The 20,029-nt window shown below is 42.4% G+C and overlaps 2 protein-coding genes and 1 long non-coding RNA gene across 17 annotated transcripts in view; 1 reads left to right on the forward strand and 2 right to left on the reverse strand.

The window, feature by feature from the left end:
• The window catches only part of RABGAP1L (RAB GTPase activating protein 1 like), a 234,162-nt gene extending 222,639 nt beyond the window's left edge, over positions 1-11,523 (reverse strand). For 2 of the 8 annotated variants that reach the window (XM_054638113.2, XM_077182017.1), the window contains exon 1: positions 11,383-11,523. The gene's annotated coding sequence lies outside the window, so the exon portion shown is untranslated. Of the gene's footprint in view, positions 1-10,398; positions 10,711-11,382 lie in introns of all 8 variants that reach the window. The other 6 variants (XM_077182016.1, XM_077182014.1, XM_077182015.1 and 3 more) reach the window with 6 other exon arrangements.
• LOC129123513 (uncharacterized) lies at positions 11,006-12,555 on the forward strand. 2 transcript variants are annotated; one of them, XR_008534704.2, is made up of 3 exons: positions 11,006-11,202; positions 12,087-12,178; positions 12,296-12,555. It is a non-coding gene; the product is annotated as an uncharacterized LOC129123513 (long non-coding RNA). The 2 variants fall into 2 exon arrangements; XR_013183203.1 differs by having other exon boundaries at positions 12,087-12,555.
• A 504-nt stretch (positions 12,556-13,059) lies between these two features.
• Positions 13,060-20,029, reverse strand: part of CCDC180 (coiled-coil domain containing 180) — a 29,799-nt gene continuing 22,829 nt past the window's right edge. For 3 of the 7 annotated variants that reach the window (XM_077182026.1, XM_077182025.1, XM_077182024.1), the window contains 7 exons: positions 19,803-19,947; positions 19,281-19,441; positions 18,353-18,490; positions 17,253-17,364; positions 16,909-17,014; positions 16,240-16,378; positions 13,060-14,851 (listed from right to left, as the gene is read on the reverse strand). In XM_077182026.1, coding sequence (XP_077038141.1) covers positions 14,720-14,851; positions 16,240-16,378; positions 16,909-17,014; positions 17,253-17,364; positions 18,353-18,490; positions 19,281-19,441; positions 19,803-19,947 — 933 coding nt within the window. In that variant the 3' untranslated portion in view covers positions 13,060-14,719. Of the gene's footprint in view, positions 14,852-16,239; positions 16,379-16,908; positions 17,015-17,252; positions 17,365-18,352; positions 19,072-19,280; positions 19,442-19,802; positions 19,948-20,029 lie in introns of those variants that run through there. The other 4 variants (XR_013183204.1, XR_013183205.1, XM_077182028.1 and 1 more) reach the window with 4 other exon arrangements.

A 20,029-nucleotide genomic window follows, 5' to 3' on the forward strand; every position in this document is an offset into this window, starting at 1 on the left:
TGGTCAAACAAAAGGGCCATGCTCTAAGAAGTGGCTATATAAACCTATCTCTTTTACAACCTTGCTTTCAGCATCCTGCCCCAGTCTCCTTTAAGTTCAGAGTGTTAAGTTATGGACAAGCTACTGAAAGGTCAAACACACAGGTAAGAGATTGCAACTACCAAAGTGCCTCAATCAGCCTCAGAGGCAGAGAGGGCAGTGCTGCCCTGCCAGGGACAAACCCATGGAATAAGGAAAGCGAGTTCAATGCAAGGAATCCAAACCTGTCACAGCACATGGTGCAGTCAGGATGGCCAGGATCCACAGAGTGCCACCATACAATGTCAGAAAGCTTCAGCCCACACAGAGCACCACCACACCACCTCAGAGGGCTGCAAGCAGCTGCCTTTCTTGTTCTATAGCCCAGCCTTTTATCCCCTCATGTTCACACACTGCACCTGTGTGCCCTCTGCTCCCTTTGGTGGCTGCTCAGTGGCCCTGGCTCATTGCTGCCAGGGCTGCTCACAGCTGTAACCAATTGGGGATGAGGCTGGGCCAGCCCACTCCCAATCACCCCAAACTGCGGCCCTACACTAACCTGAATATGAAGAGTGACCTAGAAGAGCAACAGCATCCCACCCTTTATCTGAGTCAGAATCAACTCTGTGCAAAGTCATCAGTGGGGTGTTCAGCAGCCCCAGCAAAAGCAATGATAATAAACTGCACAAATGCACTTGGCAAATGCAGAATTGCTGTGGCACCTCACATGTATGTCCTGGGCAATGTACACAATAACTCACCTACTCTGTCCATACTCCCCAATGAATCCCTTGAGCTCAACTACTGCCAGAAATAACAACAGAATCACAAAGGCCAGAGAGAGACACTGGGAGAGACTTAAATTTTAAGGATCACTTAAATTTGTCTTATTACACCCTTTGATTTCTCTGGCTACTGTCAAAAGCTCGATTCTAAACCCCACTTCAGTCTGACCCCTTTATGTGCAGTCTTACTTACTGATGTCTCTATGTGATGAAAGAAAAGAAGAATCAGAAAGGGGGAGCTATAAGGGTCAATAGCAAATTATTACTCCAAAAAACTATGGAGCACTTCCAACTTCACATTACTGTTTCAAAACTTGACAAAAATATTTTCTTGGACATTTTGATCAACTCACTTCCCCTCACAGTTTTTATCCACATCTAATAGGAATAAACACTAAGATTTAACCTTCAAAACAATGTAAAAACCAGTTGGTGACTTCCATTCCTTACTTGTTTCCTCAGAATTGTTTAACAGTTATGTCCAAGAATAACTGTAGTTATCAGTTCCTGACTTCTTGCGAGTTTATACTGCCAACAGTAATTTTTAACAATGAGGATCAAGTATGGCAGGCTTAAAAACACCTCTTATGGTGTGAGTGTACCTCTGTGAGCAAACACAAACTGTCTACAGAAACAGAAGGGACCAATGTCACCAGACTGCCTGACCCAGGTTCCAAAAACTCCAAAACCAACAACTGCTGGCACACACAAAATCTTCTCATTCAACTCCACTGCTGTTTTGCACTCCTGTGCTCACAAACACTTAAGTTCAAGCAGAAGGACTGAAAACCTACCCAGGTTTCAGTAGTATCTGGAAGATGCAGGAGGTGGAAAATGGCCTTAAAAAAAGCTGCAAATCTTTTTACCTTCTCTGCTAACACCACACTTCACTAGCAAGCACCAAAGTGAGCCCAGCAATGCACAGAACACAGACCAAACTCAGCAGCCAGGCAGCACTGCCACCAACCAGTTATTTGAGAGTTCTCTTCAAAGTAACAGGAAATTATGAAAGCATACACCAGTGGAACAAAATAAAATGAAAGGTTTACAGAATGAGAAAAAAAAATCCATTTCCTGCCACATGCATTTCAGGTTAGTCAGTCTAAATCATATAATCCAGTATTTGTTTTTCTCAGTAACAGCTAATTAAAAAAACTCCAAGCTTCTAAGGAAAAAAATACCAGCTTGCAGCATTCAAACTCTCAATAAAGGGAAATACACCAATATCTTACTTAAATACAAAGAAAAGTAATTATTTTCCAATTATTTTCAAATTTTAGTCAGCTCCAAATTTCTCCACCAACTTCTAAATTAAAATTCTGGACCTTGCACTTTGTATCTAAATACACACAGGAAGAGACAAAGCACTAGACTAAGAATATTTGCATTTTATTTTCACACTGATTTGCCTGCAGAGGCCTGAGCACTGAAAAGGCACAGCATAGCCTTTGCCCTTAATTAAAATCTTGGGACAAGAATAAAGAGTTGGAAGACAAAGAGAAAAATAACACATAGATAACTTTTGAAATTATAATGTATTTGTATTTTTACAAATTTGTGTACTGCAATAGATCTGTGGATCTCAGCAAAATAATTCTGTCAAATATAAGAAAAAAAAGGTAATATTTTGCATAGGCAATAGAAGTATAAATTACTGTACTACAAACTATCTTACTGAAAGTAAGATTAAAATTACTGAAGTACAAACTGTCTTACTTACTATGCTGAAATAGATGCTAAGAAGACACCAGATTTCTGCAAAGTGCAGTAATCAAGTCAAAATATTTAAATTGATCATCTTTAAACTGTTTTCCACTGAAGGAACTTCAGAAAAGGCAGATTGCTACAAAATTTATAACCCAAACATTCAAACCCACCTGGAAACATGCCATTCTTACACCACTGTGAAGCTCTAACATCTCCTGAGTAATTGTACTCAGCAGAAAAGCAAAGCATTCAAATGTAACTACTTCTCAAATAAACATTGTAGGGAACAAAAGAGGAAATTAATTTCTGGTTAAAACAAAAACCAATTTATCAGAACAGGATCCATTTCCCTAAACAGTAGCAAAGATTATCAAAACTACCTATACAATTAGTTTATACTAAAAGTCAATCCTTTGAATAAGATTCTTGGACAAGGCCTCAACTCAACTCAACTCCCATTCTTTTTCCTTACAAAACAAAAAAAATTAAGTCATATGCATGGACAACTGCAACAGATCAGCATCTGCAATTTGCTTTCTACCCCCAAAATTGTGGCTGTGTGACTTAAGGTACATACAATAGACATGACCTAATCAGAAAGGTCAGCAATACTTGAACTGAAAGCACAGCTACCTAACTTAGCCCAACACTCTGAAAGTCAGAGGTTTAAAGCATCACCTACCACTGACAAGAAGTGTAACCTCAAGACTATCCCATAATGACTAAGTAATTTTCTTCTGGAAACTTGTACCGTCACACCTTGCAATACAACATACAGAGGTTTTGGTGATGAAAGTATAAATAAATAAATAATAAATACACACACACACACACACACACAAAATGCAAGAGACGTTCTGAGAGTCCTGTTTATTTATTTACTTGCAAGAGAAGACCGTGGATTGGTCATGACTGGTTATTCAAAACTGATTATTTTCATCAAAAGAATTAATAGTGCACAAGTTTTATAGCACATGCTGAGAAAGGGCTTTGTTGTCAGTCACATTCACACTGATTTCATTCCTCACCTGTGCACTGATACACTGTATGATAGAAACCAACTCATTTCACTTCTAAACCCAAGAGTGACATGGAAACCTTACTAAGCCATTTAGCAAATGGCCTTCAAGATCCACTCTTAGATTCACTCACTTACTGAAATCCTGTCCTGACAGTTTACTGCTTCTTAAAAATACCTTTCTCTTTCCTTTTCTCTGCCCTTTTACCTTTTCTTCTCCAGTTAGAAATCATGTGGGAGATACCAAGAATTTGAGCAATTAAAACAGGAAGCTGTCTACCATTATTAGTAATTAGGTTTGCTATTTAAGAGTTTGCCAGTAGCCTAATGTAAAATGAAAGATCACACATGATGGCAAATGTGCAGGTTATAATTTTACCATTAATTACCACAGTTAATGTGCACTGTTTTGCATCAAAATGTAACTCCACTTCAAAATCTTTCTACTATGGCAGAAAACACCTCAGAACTCCCAAGCATGCTAAAGAGAGTATTTCTAGTCCACACAGACTAAAAATATTACCCATATTATCCATACCAAAGCCCTACTTGGACAGAGCAGCCAGACCAGTAACTGACATAGCCAAGGCTTTACCTTCATACCACTGAATCACCAGAACATCAGCAGGAATCCACTTACACCAGTCAGGAAACTGTAGGATACATCAAGCACATGCAGAGGGTTTAAACTAACCAAGAACATAATTTCAGACTGTCTGCACAGATTGTAACTCAAGGACTCACTCCCTTATTTGTCTTGAATAAAAAATGCTTTAATTTCCAAAATTTTAGTTTATCCCAATGATTTCTCAAATGGATTCCTGCATCAACAGAAAATAATTATATTCATTCCAACTGGAAGCATTTATGTACAGATGGCATCAAATATTTATCCACCCATCTTGTTGTTAAATATTAACATCTCCTTTTCAATGAAAGGGGCAAGGCATACACTGAAGATGTACATTTCTACATGGAGTTAGTTGTTTTAGTGATGAGGGAAAAAAAATAATTTAAAAAAAAAGAGCTGTGGATCATTTTTCTCATTGCTTCGTCTCCTTGGTACAAATTGCACTCTACATCTCAGGCAGGGCTCACCCCCTTATCCAAGAGTGAGATACTCCTTGCTGCTTGTTTAGGGGGAACTGAAATCTTACATTCAACCACAACAAGCTGAGGTTAGAATCATTCGTTAACCAACACTTCAACTAATTTTGAACTTTTACCTATTCCCAGATAGAAAAGTTTTGATCTCTGCTTCACAAGCACCCAGCAGGGAGATGCTGGAGAAGCTACCCAAGAGCAGCCCAAAGACATAAGGTTTAGAATGGCATTAGGAAAAATCAACATTGGCAGCAGAAGGAAAGGTTAGGGAGAAGTGCTCTCTGTGCTCAGTGGAACAAGTCACAAGTCACCTGTTAACAAAGTACATGGAGAAGGATTACATACATTTTTAGCTTGTTTTTGCCCCAGTTTTCACTGGAAAGGCCCACTCAGAAGCCTTCCAGACCCCTGAGTCCAGCAGCAGTCTGCTGGAGTGAGAAGTCCCCTTCAAAAGAGAAAGATGAAGCTTGGAAGCACTTCAGGAAATTGAAAATATACAATCTATGTAACCAGATGGGCTATATCTAAGAATCTTGAGGGAGCTGGCCAGTATAGCTGAGCTATCACACTCTACCACTTTTTGAAAGGCCATGAGACTGTGAGAGGCTCCTTCTGACCAGAAAAAAGGCAAATATCACAACCAATTCCAAGAGCAAGGAGGAGGATCCAGGCAACCACAGATCAGCCAGCCTAACCTAAGTCCATGAGAGGATTATAGAGCAAATCCTCCTGGAAGGCATCCCTCTGCTCAAGGAGCACAAGAAGATGACAGAGAATAGCCACCATGGATTTACCAAGGACTGATGATGCCTGAAGAACACTAGAGCTTACTGCAAGGGCATCCCTCTGCTCAAGGAGCACAGGAAGATGACAGAGAACAGCTTCTATGGATTTACCAAGGACAAGTGATGCCTGAAGAACACAAGAGCTTACTGCAAGGGCATCCCTCTGCTCAAGGAGCACAAGAAGATGACAGGGAACAGCCATCATGGATTTACCAAGGACTGATGATGCCTGAAGAACACAAGAGCTTACTGCAAGGGCATCCCTCTGCTCAAGGAGCACAAGAAGATGACAGGGAACAGCCATCATGGATTTACCAAGGACTGATGATGCCTGAAGAACACAAGAGCTTACTGCAAGGGCATCCCTCTGCTCAAGGAGCTCAAGAAGATGACAGGGAACAGCCACCATGGATTTACCAAGGACAAGTGATGCCTGAAGAACACAAGAGCTTACTGCAAGGGCATCCCTCTGCTCAAGGAGCACAGGAAGATGACAGAGAAGAGCTATCATGGATTTACCAAGGACTGATGATGCCTGAAGAACACAAGAGCTTACTGCAAGGGCATCCCTCTGCTCAAGGAGCACAAGAAGATGACAGGGAACAGCCACCAGAGATTTACCAAGGACAAGTGATGCCTGAAGAACACAAGAGCTTACTGCAAGGGCATCCCTCTGCTCAAGGAGCACAAGAAGATGACAGAGAAGAGCCACCATGGATTTACCAAGGACTGATGATGCCTGAAGAACACAAGAGCTTACTGCAAGGGCATCCCTCTGCTCAAGGAGCACAGGAAGATGACAGAGAAGAGCTATCATGGATTTACCAAGGACAAGTGATGCCTGAAGAACACAAGAGCTTACTGCAAGGGCATCCCTCTGCTCAAGGAGCACAGGAAGATGACAGAGAACAGCTATCATGGATTTACCAAGGACAAGTGATGCCTGAAGAACACAAGAGCTTACTGCAAGGGCATCCCTCTGCTCAAGGAGCACAGGAAGATGACAGGGAGTAGCCACCATGGATTTAGTAAGGACAAGTGATGCCTGAAGAACACAAGAGCTTACTGCAAGGAGATGACTGGCTTAGCAAAGGATGGAAGAGCACAGGACACAGAAGGCCATTAACAAGTCTCCCACAGCATCCCTACAGCCAAACTGGTGAGACAGGCATGGGGGAAGGGAGCAGTGAGGTGTTTGGGAATTTGCCCGGACTGCTGAGCTGAAAGAACAGCCACAGCTGTACCAAGCTCCATCCAAGCAGTTGCAGTGGCATCCTGTAGGGATCACCTGAATGAGTACCAGCAGTACCACCCAATGTCTTTAGGAATCATCTAGATGATGGGACAGGCTGCATCCTCAGGAAGTTTCCAATGACACCAAAGTGGGAGGAGTGGTCAGCTCCACTCAGACCTGGCCAGGCTGGAGAAAGGACCAGCAAGACCTTGTGAAGTTCAGTGAAGGCAAGTGCTGAGTCCTGTATCAGTGGCAGAACAACATTCTGTGACAAGACAGGCTGAACACAAACTAGATAAAGACTCACTTCTTCAGGAAAGTATTTGGAGATCCCAGCAGACAAAACTCTGGAAACAAGTCACCAGTATATGCTCATAGCAAAGGCACCTGAGCACAGCATGGGCTGCATGCAGGAGTTCAGGCAGGAGGCCCAGGGAAGGATCAGTGCCCTCTTTTGAGCACCTGTGAGGCCGTGTTTGCAGTGCAGCTCCCTGGTGCAGGACTCACACAGACACTCTGGAGCAGGTCCAGTGGCCAAGCTGGCCAGATGGCAGGAGCACATGGTGTACAATGAGAGGCTGATGGAACTGAGTTTGCACAATCTGCTCAAGAAAAGAGCTCTACAGAATCCTTATCACTGTTAGCTCTCTAATGAAAGGCTGCAGAAAAGAGAACTGGACTCTTCTGGATGATGGGCACTGACATGTTAATAGGCAACAGACACAAGTTGGAGAGTAAATTTCAACTAGCTTAAAGGGAGGGAGGAAAGAAAAAATCACTGTGTGCAGTCAAATGTGGAAACAGATTGCCCAGAAAAGTGTTAAAGGCTGGAACAATCTTATCTAAATTATTCCTACTTTAATATATGCAGGGAGCTGGATTAGGTGACCTCCAGAAACCCCTTCCAACCTAAATGACTCTGTTTTAGGAATTTACTATTTGACCTGCCAATTATTCTATATTAGAAACTTTCCTTCAGCAGGTTTTGCATCAGGTTTATTACTTTCAATCATGTGTTTCAAAATTCCAGTTCTCCTGTACATACAGTCAGCCTACATCCAGTGTTGTACACAGAAATGTACCTATCTCTTATCTTCTTGCCCTCAGAACTTCTTCCCTTTGTACTGCTGTGCTTCCCCCACAAACAGGGAACATGTTTTCAGCATCAGAAAAATTCTGCACTTTTAAGCCTACTTGATCTTAAAAAACCCACAATTTCTTCAATATTCTGGCTCATGATACAGGGGTGACAAGAGCAGGAAAGCAGATGGCTGTGGCCCATCTCATTGTGGCAAAAGCTGCTTTTTCCCTCTGACCACTTAAAAACATTAGAAAGACAGTTATGCTACTTTTTCCAAAGAGTAAGAAATATTCCATGAAAGACACAATCTAACATGTTTTCCACAAGGGCCTTACTCAGCTCTCAGAGCAATCTATTTTACTAAGCAGATTTTGGTGCCCCATTTGTGTATTTATGTTCTGTTTACAAACAGTCACACCCAACAAACTAGTTTGTCAGCATCACAAAGTCCCCTCTGGGAACACTCCTGACAGCAAATTTAAATAAACACCTTAAAAGCCACAGAGCTTTTCTAATAATCTACACATTGCTTTTGTTTCTCTTTAAAGTTAAGAATACAGAAAGAAGGTGAAATAAGTAATTTTCAAAGGTGTCAGTCTTTTTTATGGACTAGGACTCCATCAAAGAACAAAGAATCCCTTCACCAATGCAATTTACAATAATGGCTCCTTCAACAGCTGTACCAGTATAACAGAGTAAGATTGAGACTGGAACAAACTGCCAAAGGAATGAGTTTCAAAAAACACATCTTGTCAAAATATACTTGAAAACAACTTAACCTTCACTAAAAGGACACCTTCAGGAAGCTCAATGTTAATGCCTGAAAGGTGCATTTTAATTCTCACTTAATAGGTCAAGATTAAAATTCATGGGGAGAAGCTGAGAATTATTACAGGAATGATTAGTGTAGCTGGTGGCCCAAAGAGCAAACAAACCTTCCATGGTGTATTTCCACACATTTTTGCATCCTTTTTGTTAAAAGCACCTTTTTTTTTTTAATACCAAGATCAAGAGTGCCAATAAAACCTATCAGTCCATGGGGTGCATAAAATGCGTATAATCCCATGACAAATTAATCTAGACTAGAAATCAGAAAGTGTGTAATTACTAAGGTCAGTCAAGTTTGAAATAGCCTTCCTATTACAGCAGAGGTAATAGCAATATACAACTAATTATTTTGAAATTAGAGCTGAACAAATTTACAAAAACCCCTAACAATGCTGAGATCACTCCCTGAAATTAAGAACTCACCAGAAAGTTCAGAGAGCAGAACAGATGAACAAAGGAGAGAGAAGAAGAAACCCACAGCAATTTCTGTGGGCCCATGGCAGAACACAGACACATAGATGGCTCTTGAGTCCATTTAGTGTTGTCAAAAGCCAATAAAAAATTACACCATGGCTTCATAATCAATCTAAGACAGTAGTGACAGAAAAAAACAGAGCCTCCACCCTTACTATCATTGCTACCTTCACCACAAGTGAATCAAACCCACAGTGTAGGTTCTTCTAGCAGCACTGGCTTCTGCCATTTACTCAGTGACCACAAAGCCAGGTCCCAGCTAAGGACACCACAACACCTGAGACTGCTCCACTCTCTCCCCTGCCAACACAACCTCCTCCTCTGGACTGAGCCCATATCCACATGGCCAGGCAAGTGAGCTGGGTCAGGAAGTTGTTGCAATCAGAGTACCTCAGGGAACAGAAAAAAGAGAAATAGAAGTACATCTTTTTAACCAGATTAGTTCTTTTTACTCACTTCCTGGCTGTGGAAGTCCCTTTGATGAGACAAGAGAAGGAGCAGCCACAATGCAGACTGCCTTGAAATGCCAGGGAGTACACCAGGAACACAAGAGAGCCACATTGTAAACTTGATCTTTTTGCAATTCCCTTACTAACACCACCACAACCTAATCTGTAAATCACTTTTTAAAGAACTGAATGCTATTTTTAACAAAGCAATACATTTCACTATAACCATCTTAAAGCAAACACTACAGAGCAATTTTTACAGTTCTCATATGTACAGCCAAGCTGTTCATAGCCCCTGAGTCCTTTTGGAAAAAAAAAGCAGTTGTTTTAAAAATCAAATAAATAAAACAAAACTAACCCAGCATGATTTTCCACCTCTGCCTAAAACAGAAGGAAGTAGTGGAAGGCTCTGTCACTCATGAGTTTTGGGGTTCATCAGCTGGTGCTGGCTCCTCTCCAGAAACTCACTGGCAGGATTCTGACAACACTGGAGTCAATTTGTGCTTACTGTAACTGTATTTGTAGTCTTTTCAAGTTTAAACTACAAAGTAAGTTATTAATCATATAATTATTACCATCTAACCCACATAAACAGAGTTAGCTACAATCCTACTTAAAACCTAGGCAGAGGCATAATTTGCAGAATCAACCTTATAGGCCCAGTAAACCTTTATACAATCTGGAGCCAGGTTGGTCTGACAGGCAGTCAGGACTGGGCCTATATCACAGAGGTTTGGTTAAATAAAGCCACAGCACCTTCTCTGCTTTTAAAAGAATAACAAAATGTTGCCTGTATCATCAACAAGACATCTCTCTGGAAACTAAAAGCACACCTGCCCTTCTGAAAGTTTTAGCTGAAAAACATCGTGGTTGTGAGACTAGAGCATGACAGTGAGAGAGACAAACAATGCTTACCCCTAAGCAAGTTATTTCTTAATTGTCACTAGATTTTTTTTTTTCTCTGTTTTAAAGAAGAGTTTTGAATCTTTTTTTTCCCCCTCCTAGGCACACGATGGATGGATACAGCTGTGAAATGCGGTAGGATATTCCTTATTCACAGTACTAGCAAATCAAGCACTCGTGGCGACACAGCTTCGAGAGAGTGACAGCAGGAGCAAAGTACACACGACACTGCAGGAACTTGTGCAGGAGGAGAGTCAGCAAGTCCATTTCCTTCACTGCCGTCCCTGCTTCAGGTGGTACCAGCAGGTTTTCAAGTACTTTTATCTAAAGACAAGAATTTTGTACCAGCTTACGGGTCGGGAGAGAGTGGAAAAGGGCTTGAAAAAATAAAACAAACCCCCAGAAATGAAACAAACAACCGAGGAAAAAAGACAAAAAAACGGAAAAGACAACCAGCCGAAAACAAAACATAACGTAGACGAAATTAGATGAAATTGAATGAAATTGAATAAAATTGAATGAAACAGAATTAAACTGACGCATGCAGACGCCCAGATTTAGGACAGTACTTTGCTAGTCCGGGCTCTTGGGAAGTGACTTCACTTTTCCCGCGGAGGAGGCAGGGAGATGAACGCTTCCACAGCGCTCTCGCATTCCTGACCACGAAAACAACTTTATTTTTTAAATCCTGCCCTGTGCTCCAGCTCCTCTCCTCCCGGAGCGCCACTGCCCAGGGAACTCCACACGCACAGACAAACACCAAATAACACGAAGCGGCGGAACCATCGGCCCGCGGCCAGCGAGGAGCCACCTCAGGTCAGCGGGCACGATCTATCTGTCTATCCCCCGTCACACGGGCTGGGCCGGCGGCTCCCTCTCCTCCCGCGCCCGTTCTCCTGAGGGAGCGGCGACCTCCCCGCCCGCGCCCCTCATGACACCCGCTCCGCCCCGCTCGCCCCGGCGAGGCAGGCCCGGGACAGCGTCGCGATCTCTCACCGCTGCAGCCGGGCCGTCCTCCCCGCGCTGCCGCTGCCTCCAGCCCGGCGGGGCCGCGCAGCCGCCTCAGGGCCGGGACAGCGTCGCCCACATTCCGGCGGCGAGAGGGCGGGCGGGTGCGCGCGCACGGCTGACACGGCGTGAGGGCGGGAGGGAAGGAGGGACGGCGGAGGGGCGGCAGGGCAGCCGCTCTCGGGCAGCCGCTCTCGGTAGCGACAGCCCCGCCGCCGGCAGCCCGGGGCCGCTGCGGGCTGCCCGGGGAGTGCGGGGAACGAGCGGCTCCGCGGCCGGCCCAGCCCGGCTTGCTGGCTTGTGCAGCCCCATGGGAGTGCCCCCTCTGGGACACAATTATAGAATGGTGTAGGTTGGAAGGGGGTTTAAAGACCATCTCATCCCAGCTCCTGCCATGAGCAGGCACAGCTTGCACTAGAGCAGGGTCCTTCAAGCTCCGTCCAGCCTGGCCTTGGACACTTCGGGGATGGGGCAGGCACAGCTTCTCTAGGGAACCTCTGGCAGGGCCTCACCACTCTCACGGGGAGAAATTTGTTCCTAATATCTAATCTAACCCTGCTCCCTAGTGGTAAGCAATTCTTCTGGGTCCTGGTAAGTACATGCTGTTGTAAGTAAATTCTCCCTCTAAGTTCCCTTCGGGTACTGAAAGGCCACAATGCCTTCTCTTCACCCCAAAGCCTTCTCTTTTCCAGGCTGAACAATCCCCACTCTGTCAGCCTTTTATAACAGCAGAGCTGCTCCATCCCCCTGCTCAGCCTGGTGCCTCCTCTGGATATTCCAACAGGTCCGTGTTCCGCCTCTGCTGGGACCCAGTGAGGTCTCACCTGAGCAGAAGGGCAGAATCCTGCCCTGTGCTGCTGCCCACACTAATTTTGATAAATGCTTCTCTCCCACCCATCAGAAAGCATCCAGCAGGCACTGAAACGTGTCAAAATCCTCTCCCACAACTGAAGGACAATGGAATCAACCTATAAATCATGGTGCTCTTTGGCAAAAATGAATTAAGCTTGGCTTCAGATTTTGTACCCTGGTCTTGCCAAGTGGGGTAGATTGTGTTTGCTTGGTGGTTTGGTGTGGTTAAGCAAATATTTTAAAAGTAAATATCTATGCTTAATTAAGTATCACCATTGTTTATGTTTAAATAAACTATGTTTAAATTACGACAGCTTGTCTTGTTGGGTTGTGTGTGAAACAAATTACATTTAAATTACCCCCAGCATCTATACAGCTTGTCTGTGTTCTCCCCATTTCAGATGCAGTTCAGCAAAATCTTAAGGAATGTCAGGTCACAGCCTTCAATAAAACAACTTTAGCATAAAAGCCAGTGGTCTGTGTCCTGTTGCCCCTGGGACAGCCAGACTGCCCATGTAGGCATTGATTTTAGGCTGTTTTCTTGTCACTGGGGGCGAGAAGGTTGTTTGTTACACAGTCTTTTTTGAGCTGAACTGTCATAAAAAAGCCTGTCTCAAAGGCAAGGAGGCAAAGGAGAGCATTTCACAGGAAAAAAAAAAAAAAAAAAAAGAAAAGCCAGACTCTCTGGCTAGCTCCCCATTTAAGAATTCTTACTATTTGTCTATAAATGGTGTAAATTAATTTACCTCCAGATTACTTTTATCCCACCACAGGTTTAGATAAACCACAAAAACATGGGGAAATCAGAAGAAGTCAGGGAGAGGAGGAAAATTATTTTAATGACTATGGCAATAGAGAAATAATAGTAAGAAGAGAGTTATCCCTGGCACTGTACCCAGGCACTGCAGACTGGTGTAGGAATAAACAGGTGGGTAATAAACGGGAGGAACAGAAAATCCAAAGAAGGGACAAGGCAAAGAAGGGGCAAGGGAAGGGGTAATGCCATGGAGGGGCAAGGTAAGGTATGGTAAGGAAAAGCCGAACAAGGGAGGGGCAAAACAGGGCAAGGGCAGGCAAGAGAATGAAGGTGAGGGGGAAGGCAACAGCAAGTTAAGGCAAGGCAAAGAAATAAAGGGAGGAGGTCAGGCAGGCAAGGGATAGGCAAAGGAAGGAAAGCAAGAGCAGGATAATGGAGGGAGGGGGAAGGAAGGCAAGGCAGTAGAGAGCAAAGAAGGGGCAAGGCAGAGGCAAAGCAAGACAAGGCAAGGGAGGGGCAATGAAAGGAAAATGACAGCAAGACTAGGGAGAGGTAGGCAAGAAAGGGCAATGGAGGGGAAGGTAAAGCAAGGGGCAAAGAAGGGGCAAGGCAAGGAAAGACAAGGGAAAGGAAAGAGAGGAGTAAGGCAAGAGTGGAGCATGAGATGGGCAAAGAAAGGAAAGTGAATGTAAGGCAAGGGAGGGGCAAGGGCACGCAATGCAAGAGGGGTCATGGGGGACAAGGATAGGCAAGGCAGAGGAAGGGCAAGGTAAGGGATGGGCAAAGGAAGGAAAAGCAAGGTAACACAATGGAGAGGCAAGGTGAGAAAACACAAGAGAGGCAAGGCAAAGGAGGGGCAAGATGGAGGCAGGGAAAGGCAAGGAGGGGTCAGTCAGAGAGGCAAGGTAAAGCCAGGCAAGGGAGTGGCATAGGAAGGGCAAGTCAATACAAGGCAAGAAAAGGGAAAAGGGAGAGGAAAGACTGGGGCAAGGGAGGAGCAAAGCATGGCAAGGAAAGTAAGGGGTAACAGAGGGGCAAGGCAAAGAAGGGGAAGGAAAGGGAAGGCAAGAGAGGGATAGATAAGGCAAGGCAACGGAGGGGCAGGCAAGGCATGGCAATGAAAGAAAGTGATAGGCAAGGGCAGGCAACACAAGGTAGGAGAGGCAAGGCAAGGAATGGGAAGGGTAGGCAAGTCAAAGCTTGTTCAACCAAGACAACATAAAATGTGTATCTTTATCAAGCTGGTCATCTCCAATCAGAGGTGTCTGTGCAGAGGTGCTTGGGCACAGGGGCCTTGATGCAAGGGTGCTTTGTTAGGGATGGTTCTCTTTCACACCTTGGGGAGTTTTCTCATTAATGCCTTGGGTAGTTTTCATACCAAACCAGCTCTCAGGGGCAAAACTGCAACAAAACCTGTAAACTCTGCTAATAAATATGCTTTAAGTGCCCTTGCACAGAGGGTTCATGTGCACAAACACATGTGAATGGTACCAGACAATACTGTAAGCCAAGCCAGGTGGTTATGTAAAGATGAGAATAGTAGTAATATTAAGACTGCATATGAAGAAACAAGTGGTAACATGGCAAAACAAACAAAAAGGCAAAATTTAGCTTCTTTCAATGCAACAGATTAATAAGAAAAAAGGAAAAATATTAGTGACATTCATACAAATTTGTCAATTTACACCAACAAAGCTCAGCAAAAAGTGACTGATCTCAGATGTAGAGTCTCTTTATCTTCCGGACAGATTCTTCCCACCAATCACTCCAACGCTGAATTGCCAGCAGCTGAGCTGCACTTTCTTCCTTGATCTGGGCAAACAGCTGTTCAACTTTACTTTTGTATTTCTGTATAAAAAAACCCCAACAATTAAGGAAAAAATTAGTAGTGATGAAATATAATTTTATTTGCCTAAATCCAGGTACTGATCCATTGTGTCAGAAGACTACATAGAGGCTACTTATATTTTGCCTTTGACAACAGAACTATATGAATAATTAACTATTAGCTGTGTTCCTTTTAAAGACTTCTGAAATTAAATTATCAGCAATATTTAAATTTTGCTAAAATGCAATATCTTCATCTCACTTCCATTAGTTCTTAAGAGTAAGGACTTGCCTTCTCTCAAGACAACACAGGATGCACTCAGGCTTTTGCTGGAACTTCTTAACTCAAAGGTATGAACTGAGCTTTACAAAACTGCTAAAAAGTTATTTCCTCTAGACAGAAACTTGGAGACTACTATAAAAACCTCAAGGCACTTTATTATTCTTAAAGAGTCCATGCTAAAAACATAAAGTACTGTATTTTTAATGCAACACACATGTAGGAAAATACTCCTGTGGTGTGCATGCATTCTGTATCCAATCCTTTTATCAAACCATTTGTATCCAAACAACCACATACCCTTCAAATCTGTGCTGTAATCAGGTTCCTGGGCACCAGAACTAGATACATAAAACACACATGCAAATTGATAGTTTTGATGGCATTTCCCATCATTGACAGTATATTTTACATTCTCCTATTAAAACCAGATATTTTAAAAAAGTGAATTTAGTTCAGTGGGAGTACAATTACTTCCAGGTCAGATGTATAAAGACATCTCCAAGTGATTTAACATAAAAATATTCTCCTAACTGCTAAGCACTGCTGTTTTGAGAACCATTGTCTGTGCCAGTCAGAGGCAGAGTTGTCTGCGTTCTTTTAACAGACTCAGTGAAGAAAGAGTGATTATTTTGATGGTGGAAACAGTAATCTGTGATAGTTGTGGATATAAGATAGATATGAAATATTTTACAGCTCTTCATCTTTTATGGGAAAATCAGCTTTTGTGATCTAAGGCTGGAGCTAAAAGCTTCAGAAAGAAAGGTGAGTGAAAACAAGCAGGACTGGAATGGCACTGGGGCACAGCTGCTTTTGGAACTATGATGCTGCCAGAATGCAGTGTCCTGTTTCTGACACCATCCATACTTCTCTGCTGAAACAATTCCCCTTTGTCATGTCTCTGAATGAGAAGACTCCATGAGGAACCAACCCTGTCTGCTTCTGACAGCATCACAAAGAAACGGACATGAGAAAAGATTCCTTCACACAGATATTATGGCCTTAAGATCAGCAAACATTGTGTACTTTAAAAACTTACACACACAACTAAGATTCTGTAATTGTCTTCTTAAAAAACCAAACCCACAAGAGCAGCAGCCCACTCAAGAGTCCTTGCCCACAGACCCACCTCGTATGCAGCTTGTCTTGCATCCACCACTGCCAGATGGCCCAGGGTAGTCTTAGCTGTTGAAACTGATGCAGTTCCTCTGCAAAGAATATAGTCTGGAGTGTCAGGAACAGAAGTCTCAGGTATTCCTGGCCAAGACCTATAAAAAACCAAACCAACCAAATCAAACTCAGGAAAAAGAAGTTAAAAAAGAGAACAGATCATACTAATTCATGTTACTTGGACTAAGGTGCCAAAGATCAATGTTATTTTTTTTTCCCATAAAAGGTTCACTCTAAAAACATCTTTGTTTAGTACAACCACCTGTTCTTTTAAAGCATCAGGATCTCTCCACAGTATAGAATTCATTTCTTCTGAACAACAATACACAGACTATTCATAGATCTGAATGTAATGAATTGATAACTAGTGGCAAACAAGTGGCACAGCAATAGCAGTGACATGGTATTGTTCTACAATACTATATGTAATTCACTTTTATTTGGATCCATTGCAATCCTTTCTTTAAAATCATTGCCCACTCAAACTACTCCATTACTAGTTCAATAACATTACTAATGATGAGCTGCAGTTTCAACAAGTGCAGCAAAAAACTATTAGGACAGGGCTTGATATGAGTTCAGAGCAGAGGAATTAGCCAGAACAGTGTCCAGTATCTCTACATACTACCTCCTTCCTCGTCTGACTGACTGTTGAACTCGGGAGGTTCCTGGAGGAAGTTCAGACTGTTTATGACACATTAAAGTTGGCATCTTCTCAGTGGCTATTTCAGTTCCTGGGAGGTAACAGAAGATATGCTCAGCAGAAACAAAACAATGCCAGGAATACATCTGTTTTGGAATAACTGTGCAACTCAATGCTCTTCACACTCAAGAAATAGCTTTGCATGCTTTATTATGCAAATCTTTTAATTTCAATCAAATAATAGCAAAGCCTCCTCTTCCTAGGGACAGACTGCTGCAATCTTTGACAAGGGAGAGGAGGCCTGAACAACCAATCTCTTCTTTTCTTACCTGCTACTTTTACATCATCAACAGTGATGGTATCATCTAGGTCCAAGAGGAGCTTTTCAGTCAGGGCAGCCAGTGCAGAAAAAAAGCTCTGAGCACACTCAGCAGCACAATCCTGTTGCAACATTGGAGACAAGTGAGAGGAATTCCTTTGATAATTGGATCTCCTCTCCTTTTAACTTGGCTCTGAAAGACTACACAAATATCAAACCCTGCCATTCTGCAGCAGCTGCAGATAACAGACATAAGGCTCAAAGTTGCATATAAAAGCATCTTAAAGTGTCTCTGCATATTCTTAACATTGCCTGATATCTAAAGATCAAAAAACTGTAGAGTTTTGAGTACAGGTACCTAGAAGTTACACATTTGGGTTAACATGATAAAAACAGCTTCTAGCCAAAAAGATAATTTTGGAATTCAGGTACTTTGGGTGGAAGTGCTTAGCCCAGGTGTTACTCTCAATCAGGCATTTGTGTTTCTGTGCCTGTATGCAGAGTGAGGAGTAGAAGGAGATACTATGGAATTAAAAATATCAGTACTCTGCAGACAGTGTAGAATTTGGAGTAAGTGGCCTGAGAGAACTAAACAACAGGCTTTAATGCTGGGGAACCAACCTTCAATTAACCCAGGGATGAAGGGGGAAAAGTATTTTGATTCCTGAATCTCTCCTGTAAACTCAGCTTATTTCAGTTCTTCATCTTATGTAGAAAAATGACATTATTTGCACTAATGAAATGCACAGAGAAGAAACCTTTCCAGGCATCTATTATGTGGAAGTAAGAGAACTAACCAGAGGATGTCACCACCACAGCCAATACTCTTCCCCACCATTAAGCTCACAGACAGTAGATTCTATGAATGATATAAAATATCAGTAAGTTCCAAAATGTATCTAAGCAGTTGTGTGTGTGCAGATACACTTATGTCTATATTGATCTAATGCTGACAATACATCACTTAAGAGTTTAGCAATATATGAACAGGATTGCTTAAAACTGAAAAAAATCTCAAGTTTCCTTTGGGGAGGAAAAATGTATCCAAAATTCACTCTTCTTGCCAAATACAACATTTAAGTTCACATTAAGCAAGGACTTTACACTTACCTGCAGCATCTTTGTGTTAAGGTGAACAGCATCAGTTTGATCTTTTTGCCTTTTTATCTCCTCTTGGCACAATGCCTCCAGCTGAAGGCAGTTATTTGGGTGTCCTAGGGAGTAATGCAATTTTCTCCGGTGCGTAGTCTTGAAGCAAGTATGTAAGAAAGAAATGCCTTCAGTAAAGAATATACTGTGAGACATAAAGAGGAAGAAATAAACCACAAACATTTTCTATAAAGGTATTCAGAAAGACAAGGAAAATGGAGCTACTTCTTTGCTGTCTGGATATAAGCTTTGCAGTGCAATACGCACCAAATTGCCTCTCTGCTGGCCTCTGTTCTCACTTTGGGATTTATTTTCAATAAAAAATCATCTCTCCTACCACGTGGTAAATAAAGTATTTTTTGTATCTCTATATTTGTAATTTTAACCTAATTTTTAATACTCAGACACAATCTCAAGACACTATAGCATTTTCTGTGTGATCTCCATTATGATTCTGTTTGCAGTTCTGATATCACTTGACAAAATTGCCTCTTTTATGAATGATGGTAAATATAGAATTTCATTATCCCTACATCACAGTTCTTACAGAGGAGTGCACCCATACAGTAGGAGCTGTCTGGCCATACTCCAAGGTCACAGCCACCACAGAGCTGACAATCCAAGTGTAAGATGACAGGCAGAGCCGAGAAGATTAGAAAGAGGCAGCCCAGTGCTGGAAGCTGGGAGAGAAGGGACAGAGTTCCATGAAAACCAAAGCTTCCAGGAGAACTAAGCAGACTAAGTGCAAACACAGAAAACTGTATCTGTGGTCAGCTCAGCAGAGAGTGCTGAAGCAAACAGTGAGAATGAGAAAAATAAAATGTTATCACTCTGATGCATTTACCATGGGTTACACTACAAAGCATTCCAGAATGCCCATGATACATACCTTCATATCTTCCCAATCTTTCAGCTGTCTGTTGAAGAGATGCTGAATATGACCAGTAAAAGAGCTGAGCTTTTGCTCATGTTCTTTTAAAAGACTTTCCACAACCAGTTGGGAAACAGAAGAGAGCTCCTCCTCAAACCACTTCAGCTGATCCTGAAATTCTTTTTGGAAAAGACAGGGTGTGCATGTGACACAAACAGCCTGGAATTTTTTCTCCCAGAGATTGTGTCCCTGACATTCCTTTTTCTAGGTGCAAAGCTTTGAGAAACATACACTTACTCAAAGATGTGACTTTGTACAGGTCTTTTAACTTAGTCAAGTGCCCTTTGCTACACTTTTTGTAGCTGATAAAACATACAAAAAGAATATTGGCTTAATATCCAGTAAAGTCAACTGGAGTTTTTCCACTGAGTGTCATGGATTACGACAATAATGTAATTCTTGCTCACTGCAATTTTCACCTTACATACACATGAAAATTACATACACAAGAAAATGCAAGTCTTAACTGAATGAATTTACCTCCAAGACAGAAATTGTAGTAATCATCTGTCTGCCTTTGGTATGACAGTAGTTTCACTCTGATCATTTCTGCCCAATGTTCAAATGTGTCTGGCAGATCGTCAAGCATTCCCAAGTAAGGATTCTTCTTGTCTCCATAGAACTCCTGCAGAAGGGAAAGATAAACCAGAAAAATGTTGATAACACATTTAAACACATCATATCTAGGTAAGTAACAGTAGAAGAAG

This window comes from Agelaius phoeniceus, chromosome 8 (genome assembly GCF_051311805.1).
Source record: "Agelaius phoeniceus isolate bAgePho1 chromosome 8, bAgePho1.hap1, whole genome shotgun sequence".
Classification (NCBI taxonomy): domain Eukaryota; kingdom Metazoa; phylum Chordata; class Aves; order Passeriformes; family Icteridae; genus Agelaius; species Agelaius phoeniceus.